We start from the raw sequence: 17,403 nt of genomic DNA, 5'->3' as shown, positions 1-17,403 counted from the left end.
GGAAATAAACTGTGCAAGTTAAGCATTAGTGAAAACTGATAATAATGTCCTGAGATAACCAGGACACATGGAAGTTCTACCTATTAGCAACCCTGCCCCTTCTAGAAATAGTGACTGTTTACATTCACAAGTATTGAACTTTTTTTTTTTACATTTCAAACATACCTATGTCTATATTTTGGTTAAACTGTGTAAACATAAAGCATGTACAATAGTCATATTAGTACTTAGTACAGTCATTGCAGAATATTTAGCAAAAAAAATATTTTCAATTGTGACCAGTTACAAGTAGCTTATTCTATTCTTATTCTTATTCTAAAAGGTTCTCGGTGGCATGTGAGTTAGTAGAATGAGTTCGTAGAATGAGCAATGTGTGATCTTGTGAACTTTACATTTGTTCCTCCAGCTATGCTATCTTTCAGCAATTAGAAATTATGAGACAAGAGCATAATGTTACAGTACTGTATATTAAACTCTTCACCAGCTATTACTTTCTAAGTCTGAGCGTTACAATATTTTTGTTTTCCAGATGTTATTCACACTGTGGGGCCTATTGCAAGAGGACAATTAAATGAGCGTCATAGAGAGGACCTTGCAAGCTGCTACAAGTCTTCACTCGCATTGGCAAAAGAGAATAAGATCAAATCAATAGTAAGTCTACTCTTTATGTTTGTTATTGGTTTAACTTAGTTGGAAGCTGACTTAATTAGCTGGCTTACCATTAAATGGAAATTGTCTTATTGACACATTTTTGTAATGGCGAATATAGATAGATTTAATGTCTTATTAGTTAATAAGCCACATGTATTCAGGGGAATAGAGTTCGGGGTTAATGCCATGTACTTGACAACCCTTGATATCAATGTTTTACTTACAATGTTTTACTTGCTTAAAAGTTGCTAAACCACATAGGGGTTTGTTATTTTTACCCAAAAACCATGCAGAAATGGCTGTTTCCGCATGATTATGGCAACTTTTAACTATGTATGTCATTTATCAAAGCAAGAAAGCCATAGAAATCATTTTCTCCGGCATTCATTAATTTGGTGCTTTGTACCGCTGTCCCCTTAAATCTTTACACAGACAGCTATTTACCAAGTTGCAAAAAGCGTAGCCTTCCGCAAAATGCAAAAAGCATATCTTACCTTGTTCTATGGCTGCTGGAGACTGTAGTCTTTCTGTTGTATAAATCTGTGTATATGCGACTTTTTGATCGTGCATGCTCAGTACATACCAGACGGCGAAACACAGTTGTGATGTCTTTCACCACATGCGACGAAAGACATCACTGGGGGGGGGAGAAGTACTTGGCCGGGACAGACGTTTTCAGAAGTTCTGTCCTGGCTAAAGAGTAATAATAAATGGCTCCAATAAATCTGAAAAAAAAAAAAAGAAAATTATGGGGGGAAAACCCAGTAAATAGGACACCTAGTGGCTAAAGCATTGCAAAGGTCTGCCAAGTATATTAGAATACCATGAATTATATTCATTTAAATTGGAGAATGTTAGTAAATAATAAAGTGCAGAAATGTTGTACTGTACCTAGGACAACGTGTATGTTTTAATGGAAAGTCTTAGAGTCCCTGTGTCAAATTGTCAAAAATGATCAGCATAGGTCCTAGCTAATTACAGCAAATGGTAATGGTCCCAAGGGAAGAAACCCTACTAGAGTATTATTCTGCCAAGAGAATTCATTATACCTGTTGTTAAGCTCATCCAAATGGGTTATTCCCATCAAGATAATGGATGTAAAACGTTGGCTGTGCTCTGTAAACCGCTCCTACAGTAAATCGGTTCTGAAGTGTCTATACTTAACACACATTTAAATATGAACGGGCAGGAGCTCTTATCACGCAAGATAAGTGTTTCTTGGGACAGTCAACCTGTTTAAAAGCAGTTTGCCCATAAGCAAACACAAGCACAAATAAGCAGTCTCCACTTTATTCTGATGTGCAAAATTCACTTGGTCCTGTTTGGATAGGTGCAATTTTTGGATTCCAGCACTAAGTACATGTAAACATCATTTAGGGTTTATGCGCTTAATGTAGACTTTGGTAAGTGTTTCTTACAGAAAAATCCTAAATTAATCTATCCTCTCTTATCGGCGTTACATGAAGGATAGCAATTCGATACGGATTGTCGGCACAAAAGACGTGTAAGTGTGGCTACGTTAGGTTAGTTGGGCATTACAGAAATAAGTTAGTCACATGTGGCTTCAAATTGTTGTGTACGCCCAGCTATAGATCCATAAAGCACATGTATTCTATTTCCAGTGTTTGTGTCTGACATATATGGGTGTTCCTTATGAAACAGTTAAGTGATTTATTCTTTTCTGACACTATTCACAGTGTTGCCATAGTAATGATTCCCAAACCTGAAATTCTTAAATACTGTTTGCCTTTAATGACTTGCTTTTTGTCTGCAGTTTACAACAATCAATAGACTCTGTTTTAAAAGGAACAGCACTAACTCAATATTCCATTCAGTGCGTAAAAAAGAAACCACAATTTTCCTGCATTTTTCTCTATCTTTATGCATACCATTAGCCTTGTGTACACAAGAGCACATTTGCGAAGTAGTAATTGAAAGCTTTTCACCAGGTGAGGAAACTACAGGTTCTTATGTTAGAGCAACAAAGGAAACCGTTTTAGATCCTTGTTTTTTTTTATTCATAATGCAATGTTTACACATGTAATATGCGGTTTATGCTGTGTTTTTTACTCTATGCTAGTGACTTTAAATAGTTTTCTATGTTTTTAAATGACCCTCAGTCATGTAATTAATCAATATGCATAGATGTATAAGGAACCCATTATTTTCATAGTCCAGCAGAGTGATAAATAAATAATGTATAATATTGTATCTTTTATACTGTGTGATGTTATACTGTATCAGATGGTATATCATTGGTACAGGTGCAGAGAATGGATGGGTATGCGGTTTACATTTTGTATGCTCCCATAACAACTGTAGAGGCTCTGGAAGCAAGGGGCGGAAATACAGGAATTATTGGGGATGTTGGTCAATTGCTATGAAAAATAGGGACTGTGAGCTGTAGATCAGTGATGTGCAACAGCTGACCTTGGGGGGGGGGGGGGCACTTTTAAAAGATTAAAGGTGGCGCTGTCTGTAATATTAATAATAGCTCAGCGCCCACGTGTCACAAAATAAGCGCAATGCATCCTTGCAGTCTACCTAGCTAGTTTGTGTTTGGATAGTAATGTCTTCTCATCAGACAACAAGACATATATTAATATACTGCTGATATTACAGAAGCTCTCCATACTGCTGCTCTGATCTTAACGTCACACATTCTACCTTTCTTTGTATTGTTTGGCCTCCTTGTGGAATGAAGGGCCATTGTTAGACTCTTGAGATATATCCTGTTGCTCACCCACTGTTCTATGCTATGAGTTCAGTAGGCTGATACATTGAGTTCCTGACAGAGGAATGTAACATAGAATACCTCTGCATCTGTAGATTTATATCCAGTACTACAAGTACCTTCACGGTACATTACAGCCACACACCTAGACCCTACCACGACCGTGTACAAAGTCAGACTCTGCTTTATCCATATGAGCTCAGATTAGGAAATACAGAACTTTTCACTGATGCCTTATAATGTACACAATATTCTGTCTTCGTGACACTGTTACTCTACATAATGGATGTCCTACGGATACAACTAAAGATCTTAAGTTGCTAAAAATTAAATTCCTTCCTTGATATATAAAAATATACAATGTGATCCTTTTCTTGTAGACTGGGTTAATTTCAGTCTGCGATGAGAAAAATAGTCTCTAAAGAGCTTTACAATATGACCAGATGCTGATACCAAGACTCGAATATGAGAGAGTGTTTGTGTATATAGAATGTTGGTGCTACTGAACTCTGATAGGGTCTGTATATGGTATATAAGCACTGTATATCTGTTTTAATATGTATCATTTAATAAGTGTATACATCATATGAATTATGTGTACAACATCAATGGCAATAAACTTATATAAACAATGTTTCTTAAAATGCATTCACAAGAATATTTGTAAAGCATTGTAATAAAATCACTAATCAAAATAAAATAAAATGTGTAGAGTCATAGAGCTGATATTGATATGTGGGTTTGTGGCCATTCAGCTCTTGCAGTTCTATGTCATAGTAGAAGAGTGTGAGGTCAGGCAAACCGTGAATGATTAGGTTCAAATACTACTTTATCATTGGTGTTATATAGTATCAAATGTGTTAATAGATTCATTTTAATTCAGTATTAGGAGATTGAGTCATAAAAGGCAGAAGAACTCCATGCCTTGCCTACCTCGCTATCTCCTAGGTACAATGAGTCATGGTATTATAACGTTCCTGAACTTTTAACAGATAGCAAGACTGTGTGGGAAAACTGGGCTACTGTAAAAATAACCACCAAATAAGCTGCTGATGTACAAATATACAACAAAGAACAATATCCAAATGTAAAAAAGTGAAAAGCATAACATAGCTGTCATCGCAAAATATAGAAGTGAACCTGTTTAACCTGCTCCTAACCAGGCACAGGGCATGTTACATACATATGTCAGGCTGGAGGCTCGATATCACTAACTCGACATATGTTTACTGTACTATGGCTGGCAATGGTAGACGGGAGGTCCTGTGGCCGCCGGTATAGTTGGCCCCAGGCTGTCATTGAAAGCTCTAGTGTCCCCAGAAGGTGAAAGAACCGAGTAGCCCAACCATATTCACTGGCTGGCTAACCTTGTAATGTCATAATGATGTTGTCAGGAAAATCACTGTGTGGTGGTGGCCCCAATAGCAGATTGGATCTCTCGTCCCTCTAAAATAATTAGATCCAGTGTTATATAAAACCTGCTATAAGATTAAAATAAAACTGGATCTAATGGTGAGTAGGGCAGAGCCTCCCTCACTAACCTAGTGAAGTATTAAAAAAAATGTTAATTAAGCAACTTCTATGCCCCCAATTAAGCGGGATGCATAAATGAATGCATATGTAAATATACAGCTTAGATCTTGGTAGGAGCTTGCTGGCAACTTTTAGACAACAGGGCATGACAAGCAAGTGGCTTTTATACCAGCGTACCAATATTTAAAAATAGTTGTGACCTAAAAAACGTGCAGGCGTGGTTTGTCTAATGTGGGTATTCTAGTATAATATAATGTTAGTCAGCCTATATTGAAATCCTCAAAACATTCATTATTACGACATTTTTTTAACAAATATACCAATGATTTAAAGATTCTCTAGACAGAACCAAATGGCTAATAAAACCTGGTGGAAGACCCTAGATCTCAGTGGGCTTACTATAAAGGCTCCAGATCTCTAGTGGCATTATTATACATACCCCCTCCCAAACTAATCACTGTGGTGATAAAAAATCAGACCCAGATCTCTGATGTCTTTTTTATACTTGCCCTCCTATCCCACCCGTTTGAATTGCTTATCCCTCCTATGGTTCCTTGCTGTCTCTCGTTGTGTTGTAGAGGTCATGTGACAGCTTTCTGCACTCTGGCTGAAAGAATTCACCAATTATTCCACAATCAGTGTGTGAAGACCTCCCACTACTCTGATTGGTGAATGATTAGTGCTGTCCACCAATCAGCATGCTACCAGCCTTCTACTCGCTCTGTCATATCAAGTTACTATGCGGCTGTGCACTACATGGACTCACATGCATGCACACAATTGGACAGACTGGTGAAGCAGTGAATTATGTTACCACACTGGGCCAGTATTTCTGGGACAGTTGAGTATAGCCTTACATGAAAAAAAAAAAAATCAGACCTATGGCTGTGAACAGGGACATTTTGATAAATACAGCCATAAGTGATTCATATCAAGCCCTTTACTACTTTTTCTGCACTATGTATGTCTTGGAGGCATTTGCTACAGCCTCTGATCTGTACAGTATGCAGGAGGCCCAAGGATGTCTGTTAATAAATTTGTGGCAGCATTTTTGGAAATTAGCAATTTTACTGGAAACCACCGACAATGATCTTGCTTTTGATTGGACATTTATGTGAGCCAATGAATGTATCGGGAATCATTCCTGGTGGAAGGATTGTGAAGATATATAAATTATCATGCCTTTGTGTGATGTTGACACCTTTCACAAATAGTGAAATGTAGTATCATGATAACATCCCTTACGGTCATGTGCTCAGGCAACTGGTGTAAGATCATCTTGCACACCTGAAAATAAAGACTTAATAGTCTTTAGACTTTGATAGCTTGTCTGTCTTATATATTCCGGTTGCCTCTGATGTTGTTTCTGTGTTTGCAACCCTACACTTTGAGGAGATTATATGGAGATATTAGTGCTCATGTTTATAAATGTGAGCATTGAAAGCTTTTATAGTTAGAACTTTAAAAGATCTGTGTATTCCCAATTGCTCTCACTTCTGATCTTGTTCATTGTAGGATCTTCTTAAAAGCTGTCTGCAAATTCCTTCCTTACAGTTTGGGTTAATGCATCTAATATCTAGCTCGTGGCAGTACTAGGGAATGGGTGGCTCAGGTGCAAATATATATATCTTGGACTCTCTTCATGCTCTCCTCACTCTCATCCCAAAAAGAACATAAAGAGATAGATAATAGAACAATTTATCCCTGCTTATCTCAGCCCTGAATAAACATATGTTATATGCACATGTGTATTTAATCCCCTTCACCCCCGCACATTAATTAATGTTAATTGGCTTTGAAAAAATTGCGTGGTAGTGAATATAGATTGTAAGCTCCACTGGAGTAGGGATTTAATAATTACATTTCCTCTGTACAACGATGCATAATATTATATATATATATATATATATACATATATACAATGAATATGAATGCATAACTTGCAAAAGTGATACAAGTATTGTGCAAAGGCGTGTTTGTGACTTCTCACAACTACTTTTGTGCAAATGTTGGGCAGGTTGGGGCATTCCTTGACACAAGTGTACCTAGTGTTGCACTCAAATGGAAAATGAAAAGATTTAAATTTGTAAGATGTTATTATTATTTAAGTGAGATAATGGTGTTTGGGGGGATGCATGTACAGGAATATCCCTGCTTTGCAGAAGGGTGCAAAGATTTTCCCTTCCTACTTAAAAAACTTAAACAATCTGTCACCTCTGAGGTCCTGGGCATGGTGTCTCATTCATATACAGTACTAATAATTGGACACACCTTGCACCTTCTATTTAAGCTTCTGTGGGTGAGCACACTTCAACCAATGTAATAAATAGCTTTCAACACACAAAAAGGCCTCATGTCCAAGCCAACACGCAAAACTGGAAGCGCATTGCTTTTATCGGGCTGTCTCCAGGGGCCAGGAAGTGGACATGCACCTTAACATGTGCTAGGTGGTGAAGTAGGCACATGTGAGCACAAAACAAAATAAAGCCTGGCTTTTATAGACGTACATTATTGATGAAGTTAGAAAATTGTTTATTGTAGCCTTGCTGCGGGTTTCCGGAGGTGAACATCACCCTTGAAAGCACTGTTCCTGCAGAATGTATTTTAATTGTTTTATTCATTTATTGCCATCAAGTTAAATTATTGACGTTTCTGGCAAGGCCTCATAAATCACCTTTCTTTTTCCATGTAAATGATTAGACTGCTGATGATCACGTTTCCTCCCTCTTATATTTGTGTATGGATGACACTGACACAGGGGAGGAAATATCAGTAGAAAAACTAGATAACTGGAATAATGCTGGAAATTTACAAAAATAACAAATAAATGTAATACAACTGGCAAATAGAAATAAAATGATTCCACAATTACAAGTTTCATTGTTTTGCAGACAGCTAATAACAGAGCAAACGTGAAGCTAAAAAATGTGGAATTTGGAAATTTTTAACTATTGCTTAGGAACAAGAATGAATTTTAAAAAGAACAACAGATTTTCTTCTTTAGGGCTACAGGAGCAGCAAGTATAGTCTAGAGATGTGGCTTGACAGTGATATTATTAAATGTGCAAGTCGCGTTACCATATCTCTACACAGTATAATAATGTAATGAAGTGTCATATACACAAGAGAGAATAGGGTCATTCAATTAAATTAAGTGAAATTAAATTAATACAAACTTCTGTTATTTTTGCTTTTAAAAATCCTTCCTGACGAAGTCCAAATGGAAATTTCATTTAAGTAATGCGAATAGATGACCGTAACTTCATCATCATCATCAGCAGCTATTTATATAGCGCCACTAATTCCACAGCACTGTACAGAGAGCTCACTCACATCAGTACCTGCCCCATTGGAGGCTAGAGTCTAAATTCCTTATATACACACACCCAGACCAAGAGAGTTACATAGTAGGGTCAATTTGATAGCAGCCAATTAACCTACTGGTATGTTTTTGGAGTGTGGGAGGAAACCAGAGCCCCCGGAAACACGGGGAGAACATACAAACTCCACACAGATAATCGGGAATCAAACTCATGTCTCCAGTGCTGTGGGGCAGAAGTGCTAATCAGTAAGCCACCGTGATGCCCATATAATATTGCATCCACATTAATGAAGTACTCTCAGCTGGAGAGCGGAACCCACAACCAATTGGAAGCGCATAGTGCTGCTGACCATAGTCCTCATCGCGTCTTGCTGCACCAACCCTCCAGCACCTACAACAGATATGGCTCTTGGCAGGTGTATATATGTCTGCATACAGGTCTGCATACAGGTCCACCTCAATCATGGGAGGACTGGTAAATTTCAACCCAGGGGGCAAGACTCGACTCAACAGCCTATTTTAAAGGAAAAAAATGCAGGTGGCTTAGTGACCTAGCACAAGGTAGCCCACTATGGGACTGGCCCGGTGGGCAGATGCCCCCCTACCCTCCAACCCAGCCTGTCCCTGACCGCTGTCCCATGTGCTATATGGAAATGTGTATTTTACACAAATAAAACAGACGTGTGTCCATTTCTACAGGATGCTCTATGTTTTTAAACTTAGCATTAATTCACTTTAAATTGAACTTGTGACCCAGTATTGCAAAGGACTGGCCTATAGGAGTTTTGCTTATCTCTACTTATGGATAGTTTCACCTCAGCATACAAGTGTGAGAACCTCCCACTGACAACTAAGAGAGAGGAAAAGGTAGTTCTAAAATTGTGACTTATCTTCAGGGCCGGATTAACCATAGGGCTAACTGGGCTACAGCCCAGGGGCCTCGGGCATCCAGGGGGCCCTTGAAAGTGCTCAGCAGCAGTATTGATCGGTCGGGGGCGCCTCCAGCCCGATCAGTGCTGCTGAGCACTTTCACTACAGTACTTCCCCGGCGCGCTGTAGTCTCCTTACTGAGGAGATCTTGTGAGTCTCACTCTCACGAGATCTCCTCAGTAAAGAGTGTACAGCGCGCCGTGGAAGGAGGTAAGTGCCGGGGGGGCTCGGATCACCGGGGGGGGGGGCTCAGATCACCAGGGGGGGGGCCTCGGATCACCGGGGGGCCCTCACGGGGGAATGGAGGCCCCCTTAGCCCAGGGGCTTCCATTCCTTTAATCCGGCCCTGCTTATCTTTTACTTATTGTCTGTAAATTTACTGACAAGTGTCTACCATATGAAAGGGGTACCAGTGGGACAGCATTCACCTATTTTGACTTACATATTATTTAATTGTATTTTTTATATTCCTCGTGTAGCTCTTTACATTTATTTTCTCAGTCTTCTGTAATGCATACTGTATATCATTTAAGGATAAACGCTTTGTCATCTTCCTATCAATGGTATTGGATTTTGCAAGCAGAATACCACGGTAGAATAATTATTGTTGATGCTGTCACATAGTCATTGCTACCTACATTATTTATTATTGTACATGGAATGTGATTTAGATCATGAAAAGCACAATGCAGATTATTTACTCCACCGGCTTGATTGTTTAAATGTTTTGATGTTCAGACCAGTATTGTTCTGTGCAGCTTACAGATAAATATTGTATAAATAAATTAGTCATTCTATGTTGAGAAGTTCCTGAATTCCTTTTCTCTGCTAATGTGTGGTGCTATGGATAAAGATTATGTTAGATTGGACTAGTGGCCTAGCAATATTCGATGTTTGATAATTGGGACATAGACATGACCCCTCTGAAAAGGGAGCACAGTTGTGTCACTTTGTGGGCATGTTGTGCAGCTTGGAGGCATTCTTTTCGCTTCCCCAACCCCCCTCTCCTCCATTAAACACACTCCTGAATTGTGGCAAACAAGGATCTTACCAGCAGAGGGGTTATTGCCAGCAGTAACCATTTGTCACATAACAAATAGGAGTGGGCACTAGCTGGTATTTGCTCAACTGATCAGGGAGGTGCGGAGTCGAATGCATCCTGGGTATTCACTCTAATCTGCAAGAGGGTGCACAAGTCACGGTTCTGAGAGAGTCACCAGCATAGTGACAGGAGTAGACAGGTGTAGTCAAACAAATACGGATCAGAACCAGCCAGGCAGAACATACACTTTTGAGATCCAAAGGAGAGTCAGAGTGAGCCAGGAGTTGAAACCAGAACGAACAATAAGGCACCAAATCACAATCCGGGAGAAAAGTCAAAGGAGCAAGCTGAGTAAGAACCAAATGCAATGCAGGAGTCAGGAAATACAGGGAAACGCTGGAGCAGGTAGTGAACCAATACTCTGGCACCTTAAAGGTGCTAGGGGCTGCTATTTAGGCTGGAAGGTGAGCCCTGATTGGGCAGCAGGATTTCAGCGGTCACACACAGATGACCACTGACAGGTATGCTGAGATAGCTGGCAACGGAACGCGATTCAATCTGCGCACTCGTGCAGTGCGTGGCTACAAGAAGAAGGAAGATTCCCATTGCTAGGCAACGGGGCGCGACTACCGGGGAAAGACAAGTCGTCTTCTGCACCTAGTGTCTGTGTGGAGACGGCACCTGACACCCTATTCATACAGTATTTAGGGCTATAAAGATCCCTTGTTGCTGGAGAAAACTCTAATTTTCGCTGAAATAAGGCTCTTCACCCGTTGACAACTACTGAATGTTGTTATAATTTACAAATTACTTTCTTTGTTATTTACCATTGTTCTAGTGATGGTTTTACCAGGGTCCTCTAGATTTCTCTTCCAGAAATACGAGCAGAACACCTTGTTATAACCTTGTTATAATCTATTAAATGGTGTCAGTTGTCACTGTAAATTTGCAGAGAAAAATTAATTCCTAGCAGTGTTTTGCAGGGAAACATGACATGTAAAGATAAGGCTTCTTCCCAGCCAGGGATGACATTTATATTCTCCATAAGCACACACTCGCACCATATTCTGGCTCTTCTCAGGATCTCTTCTGACTGATCTGTATATCCAATGTAGCAAAATAAATGCTAATCGCATACTAACCAACCACATCTTTTTCCCTTTTAATAACACAGCTGAGAACTTCTCAGAGATGAGTACCTTGAAATTTCACTGAAGGTTATTTGTTCTCACAATATAAAAACATTATATTTTATTTTAAAAAAAGTTTGTGTTATAAAAGAGAGAAAAAAAGAAGCGGGTTGCTTACTCAATTATTAATTTTATTTTTCTATTTTTTTACTCGCTGAGTGCTAAAGTTGTCCACGCTGTGCTCGTTGTGACCAAGCTTTGTGTGCCCAGCCTGCTCTCAGCTAGGAATACTCATGATCTACCCAGCTCCTCCCTCCCCCTGTTATCAGAGCTCCACCCCCTCCCTCCCCTGCGCAAATGCCACCTTCTTTGCCCATAAATTCACGTGCTTCCTCCAAAACCGTTGCATGAATGCAAATGGTGTATACACTGCGGGTGGTGTATATTTTGCATAATTGACCTCTAGTAACCTGGTTTGATGGATTACATATATAAACATTAAGCATATATATAAACTAGTGGTGGGCATCAGAAAGCCCACTGAGCCTTCACCTGCGGCCCCAGCTCATTCCTGCTTTATGTCCTGTTGGTATTGTTGTAACTTATTCCTGAGGTTAAGGGCTATTGGCGCCCCTTATAGTGGCTAGAGGGCCACACATGTCTCTGGAGGTTACCCATCTCTGATCTAAATACATTAATTCCTGCATACCTTTCCTAAAAGCTGTAGTAATGCGACTAGATGGACGCAACTTCATTGGTAGCCTTAAACATTTTCTCATATAGTGAGGGGCAGCACGGTGGCTTAGTGGTTAGCATCTCTGCCTCACAGTGCTGGGGTCATGAGTTCAATTCCCGACCATGGCCATGGAGTTTGTATGTTCTCCCCGTGTTTGCTAGTGTGGGAGGATAGCAACTAGTGGGTTAATTGTCTGCTATCAAAATTGACCCTAGTCTCTCTTTCTCTGTCTGTCTTTCTGTGTGTCTATGTTACGGAATTTAGAGTGTAAGCTTCAATGGGACAGGGACTGATGTGAATGAGTTCTCTGTACAGCGCTGCAGAATCAGTGGCGCTATATAAATAAATGGTGATGATGATGATGTAGCTGTATCACATTTTTCTTGCATGGTTTCATCTGATCTCTGTGCAGGTTTTGAACTAACATAGGGAGTCATATCTGCTGCTATTTAACTTGCTTTCTGTCATATTTTTGCTCATGCCCCTGGTGATGTAATTTTTTTGTCTGCTTTCATCAGATGTATAATATATTGAGAAACACTTTAGTAAATATATCACTATTTCCTACTGAAAAAGGGAATATTATATATATTTTTTCCCTCGCAGCTTTAATATTTTTAAAATTAACACTGAAAAGAATGCCACAGAACATTGATCCTTGACGTCTTTTGTCATTTCAGAAAGTTCAGAAACATTATTTCCCAAGTTAATTCATTCTCAGTTGTCTGGCAGATTCTGTGTCCTTTTGCTATTGAAATAGTAATAAAAAATTGAGAGATATTCTCAAAATTTCTGAAGATCATCATTTATTTTGTAAAGCACCACAAATTCAGCAGGGCCTTGCAGCAAGGATACAATACAAAACAAACGCAGACAGTAATAATATGTAAATACAGCAATACACAACATAACTAACATAGTAAATAGCACAACACAACATGCCATATACAGTGCACAATGTAAACAAGGACATACAGACAAGACGGACTGACCGGAGACAAAGGATAGAGAGTTTACATTTTAGAGGTAGATATTTATGTTACCCAATTTTCATGAAACCTAGTAGTTTGCAAAATTTCAATGTATTAAAATGGTAAAGTTTTATATGTGTTGTATTTGAATTTGAGTTTTTTTGTCTGTAATAGATAAAAGTCTGGCTATGTAAATAACATGAGCTACATTTTCTTTATTTGCATCAAAGTTTGTGTCCTTGTTAAAATTGGAAAATGAATAATGTAATGAAAAGTTTGTCAATTTTGCATTTAGTAAAAGATTGTAATCACCATGGGAATAACTAGGGGGCGATATTCTGCCCCCTACTCACCATCATCCAGTCACACCAACTATGATCTCTGCTTCATCCCCACTCAGCTCCCTACAGGGCTGAGTACTAATTGCATTAGTAGCAATCTGGCACATTAGTCTGAATTATTTATACAGTCATTTTATCCTCATTATTTTGCATATAAGTCATATAACTGCCTGGATAAATTTGTAATGAAGCCATATTAAGCTTGTACTTTAAGGCAGGGACAGGGGGTCACTAGCAGTTGTTTGTACTGCTCTATCTGTATAGTTACTCCCTTGATAATCACAGTTAGAACACACACTTTCTGTTTACACTTCCATCCTCACACTATTACACACATCACCTCACCCTTTTCTCTACTGGGTGTGTACATACACTGATTACTGGGCGTGTACATGCACTGATTACTGGGTGTGTACATACACTGATTACTGGGCGTGTACATTCACTGATCTCCAGCCAGTGTGTCAGGATTCCAGGCACAAGAATTATTATTACCATTTATTTATGTAGCGGCAGCATACCCCGTAGCTTTAGGAAATAGGGGAAACTGTGATAATGTAGATATGCAATAGTATAATGTGAAATTGCATTTGAATTTGAATTAGGCAACTGTGCTGTAATTATGTGCAGTTTTCAAACATATTTGAGTCATCATATTGGGTGTTTTTATTACAGCATTTTAACATTCATCACAAAAACATGAATCATTTGAATCAGCAGGGGTCCTAAAAGTTTGGGACCAACAAAGTTTGAGGGACATTATACTAAATCCTTCAAAATAGTGCATCTTACTAGTGTCACTATTTGTCAGCTCTCTTACTATAAAGTAGAGATGCTCACTAACCCCCGTGAACTGGTTTTAGTTTTGGATCTGGATTAGCTTCGTGTTTTGGTTTTGGTTTTGGATTTTTTAGAAAAATCCTAAAATATGCTAAAATCACATAATTTTATACTTTTTTTGTTCCTACATTATTATTAACCTCAATAACACCAATTTCAAGTCATTTACAGTCAATTTTAACCACCTCACAGATCACAATATTATTTTCATACACTTTCGGACAAATACTGCAGCGATCTGGCTGGATGGTAAGCGACAGAGTAATGACACAGACACACGGCAGTTCCTAGCACATCTAGGACACATTGGCACACAGCAGTGGCAGAAAAGAAAAAGGGGGTCCACCCTCCCTCCAACCCACCGTTATTTTGGATCTTAAAAAGGAATCCAAAACTCACAAGATCCGACGACATAACAATGAAGTTTTGCCTCATTTTCAATTCCAAGGGCGCGCGATAGTACCGAGCCGACTTTACTTGGATCCCCTAAGTTCGGGTGCCTTCGGTCCCAAGGAACCAAGCCTGAGCATCTCTAATATGGAGCTGTGAGATGTTTCACAATGCCTATTACTAAGCTCAATAATGACGTTCAGGAAGTGGAGCTCTATCTTGGATAGAACTTATCTTCCCTGACAAAACAACAATATTACCCTGTTCAATGATGACTTGTTCTAATGTTATTGCACGGGAAAATCACCTGTGGGTAAAAGTATCAAAGTGCGATTTCATTCATTGATTTCAAATCACTGCAAATCGCTGGCGATTTTATGTGCAAAGTCTTCCTATGTATTATCCTGTGATTTTGAGATTCAAAAATCAAATCTCACGCAACTTGTTTATTTTAAAAGACCTATCTCGCCGTCGGTTTAGTCAAACTCGCCGAAGATTCAACAAAAACAGAAGTTTACCGGAGATTCAACAGAAACTTGTCCAAAATTCAACAGAAAAAAAATCATACTGTTAGAGCTAATTGCCAATTTTTAACAAACACAAAGCACAATACAAGTTTTAATTATGAGGGTAATCATTACCAGCGGGGCAATAATCATTTTTTTCTGATATGGCAACACTTATTATTTCATGGGCACAAGTGCATGCTGCCACTTGTAGTTCACAAGTATGTACTTTAAATGGTATCATCATCTGGAAATATTAAGTGTTGCCACATCAGAAAAAAAAATGATTGCCCCACTGGTAAGAAATAGTATGCCACTATAATATAATAAAATAAAAACATTTCCCCTTGCATGTAATCATTAATAAATTTTGGCTCACTAATTTATTCATAAAATAATTTGGCTCTCGCAATATAATTAACAATAATTTTTGTCCCTCTAAACAAGAAATCATGATTACCCTAATAATTAAAACTTGTGTTGTGCCTCCTGTTATGTTAACATTGGCCAGCAGTGGAAAGCTGATGTGTTTGCTAATCTTGCCTATCCAAAGCAGTGTGTTGATTCTGGCGATTTGCACTGAAATCTCAGGCAAGTTTGCAAAATGGCTGCTTCATACATATGGTGACTTGTATTCTTAGAATGGCCAAAAGTAGGGACGCCGATTTGTAGCATGACGATTTTGGTTACATCACTTTACCGATGATTTATTATCAACTCGAACTATCAAACAGCAATGATTTCCAACAAAATCACTGAAAAAGGCAATTCGCAGCTTGATACATTTTGCCCCTGGTCTCCATTCCAATGATGACTTTAACCACAAGGGGTGCTGTTCCATTGGTGTCTGCAGTCTATATTTTGTTTCTATAACTCAGCCAAGGATGAGAGCTATCAATTATAAATACAAGTACACATTAAAATATAGATTTCTGTACAAAATGACATGTCTATCCCTGAGAACATAAAATACATACATGGCTTTAACAACTGGTATGTTTCCCTTTAATCTTTCACTTACCAATATTGCAGAGTTGGAATAAATATAAGTTCATCACAAGACTTCGTCCGTGACTATGTATGTGCCCTCCATTATTAGACTTTCACTGTCTTAATAGGAACTCTGAATCAAACAGATTCATTCTATAGGTTAATAATGCCTTGTGGCGGTATAGGTGTTTTAAGATCTCCCCCAATGTAAAATTTATATTCAGTATAAATTTCTCAGGCTGTAAATGCTAATGCCAACTCAGACCTTTCCATCAAGCATGCTGTAAATGTATATATTGTGTAAAGGGGAAGGGGGAGAAAATTCCTACATTTAAAACATAGTCGCTGAGTCTCCCATCACACATCTCCTGTGATGTCAGCATTGTCCATCACTAGTCTAGTTGTAAAATGCAGTTAACAGACCAAAAAGGTAAATACTTTTATAAAAGGCTGGTTCAGATATCAGTGCGTACGTCACAGTCAAAGCCGGATTTAAACCTCATAAGGCCCTAGGCAGGATACTGTTTTTAGGCCCCCTCCCTGAAACAATCCATAGCACTATATTTTTGCAGCCTACCATATACCCCTATAGTTACGTAGAAGTGAAAGCAAGTGCCACCGCATGCCTACCATATACCCCTATAGTTAAGAAGATGTGAAAGCATGTGCCGCCGCGCAGCGTCGGCACGTCGCCAAAGGAGGTGGGGGTGTGGCTTGCCTCTTTGGGGGCGTACCTAACATGTGAAAAGAGCAAGGCCACCCTGCTGCAGAAAAAGGCACCCCTAAATAATTACCAAGCAGTCCCGTTTTTTTAAGTAGTTGGGTCAAAACAACCTAATAAGTATTTAAGTCAGGACAGAAATATTAAATATTAATATTAAATTAAGTTGTTTGCAAAAATAATACGCATAAATCCAAGGATGTGCCCTTGTCATTTTTGTCCCTCAATCATCACACTATGCCCATTTATTGCCACTTTTGTCCCTTCAAAATATCACCTTTGTGCCCTCTCACTGTAACCTCTGTGCCCCCTCACTGTGTCACCTCTGTGCCCCTTCACTGTGTCACCTCTGTGCCCCTTCACTGTGTCACCTCTGTGTCCCTTCACTGTGTCACCTCTGTGTCCCTTCACTGTGTCACCTCTGTGTCCCTTCACTGTGTCACCTCTGTGTCCCTTCACTGTGTCACCTCTGTGCCCCTTCACTGTGTCACCTCTGTGCCCCTTCATTATCACCTCACACTATGTGCCTCCGTTTTACTTACCTGTCTTTTTCTCTTTTGTATTCC

The 17,403-nt window shown here is 39.1% G+C and overlaps 1 protein-coding gene across 2 annotated transcripts in view; it reads left to right on the top strand.

Annotated features, from left to right (window-relative positions):
* Nucleotides 1-17,403, top strand: part of MACROD2 (mono-ADP ribosylhydrolase 2) — a 1,475,276-nt gene that overhangs the window by 965,966 nt on the left and 491,907 nt on the right. For both annotated transcript variants that reach the window (XM_075203945.1, XM_075203944.1), the window contains exon 6: nucleotides 530-651. In XM_075203945.1, the coding sequence (XP_075060046.1) occupies nucleotides 530-651 (122 nt within the window). The remainder of the gene's footprint in view (nucleotides 1-529; nucleotides 652-17,403) is intronic.

This window comes from Mixophyes fleayi, chromosome 3 (genome assembly GCF_038048845.1).
Source record: "Mixophyes fleayi isolate aMixFle1 chromosome 3, aMixFle1.hap1, whole genome shotgun sequence".
Classification (NCBI taxonomy): Eukaryota; Metazoa; Chordata; class Amphibia; order Anura; family Limnodynastidae; genus Mixophyes; species Mixophyes fleayi.
This window is presented reverse-complemented; position numbering and strand designations above follow the sequence as displayed.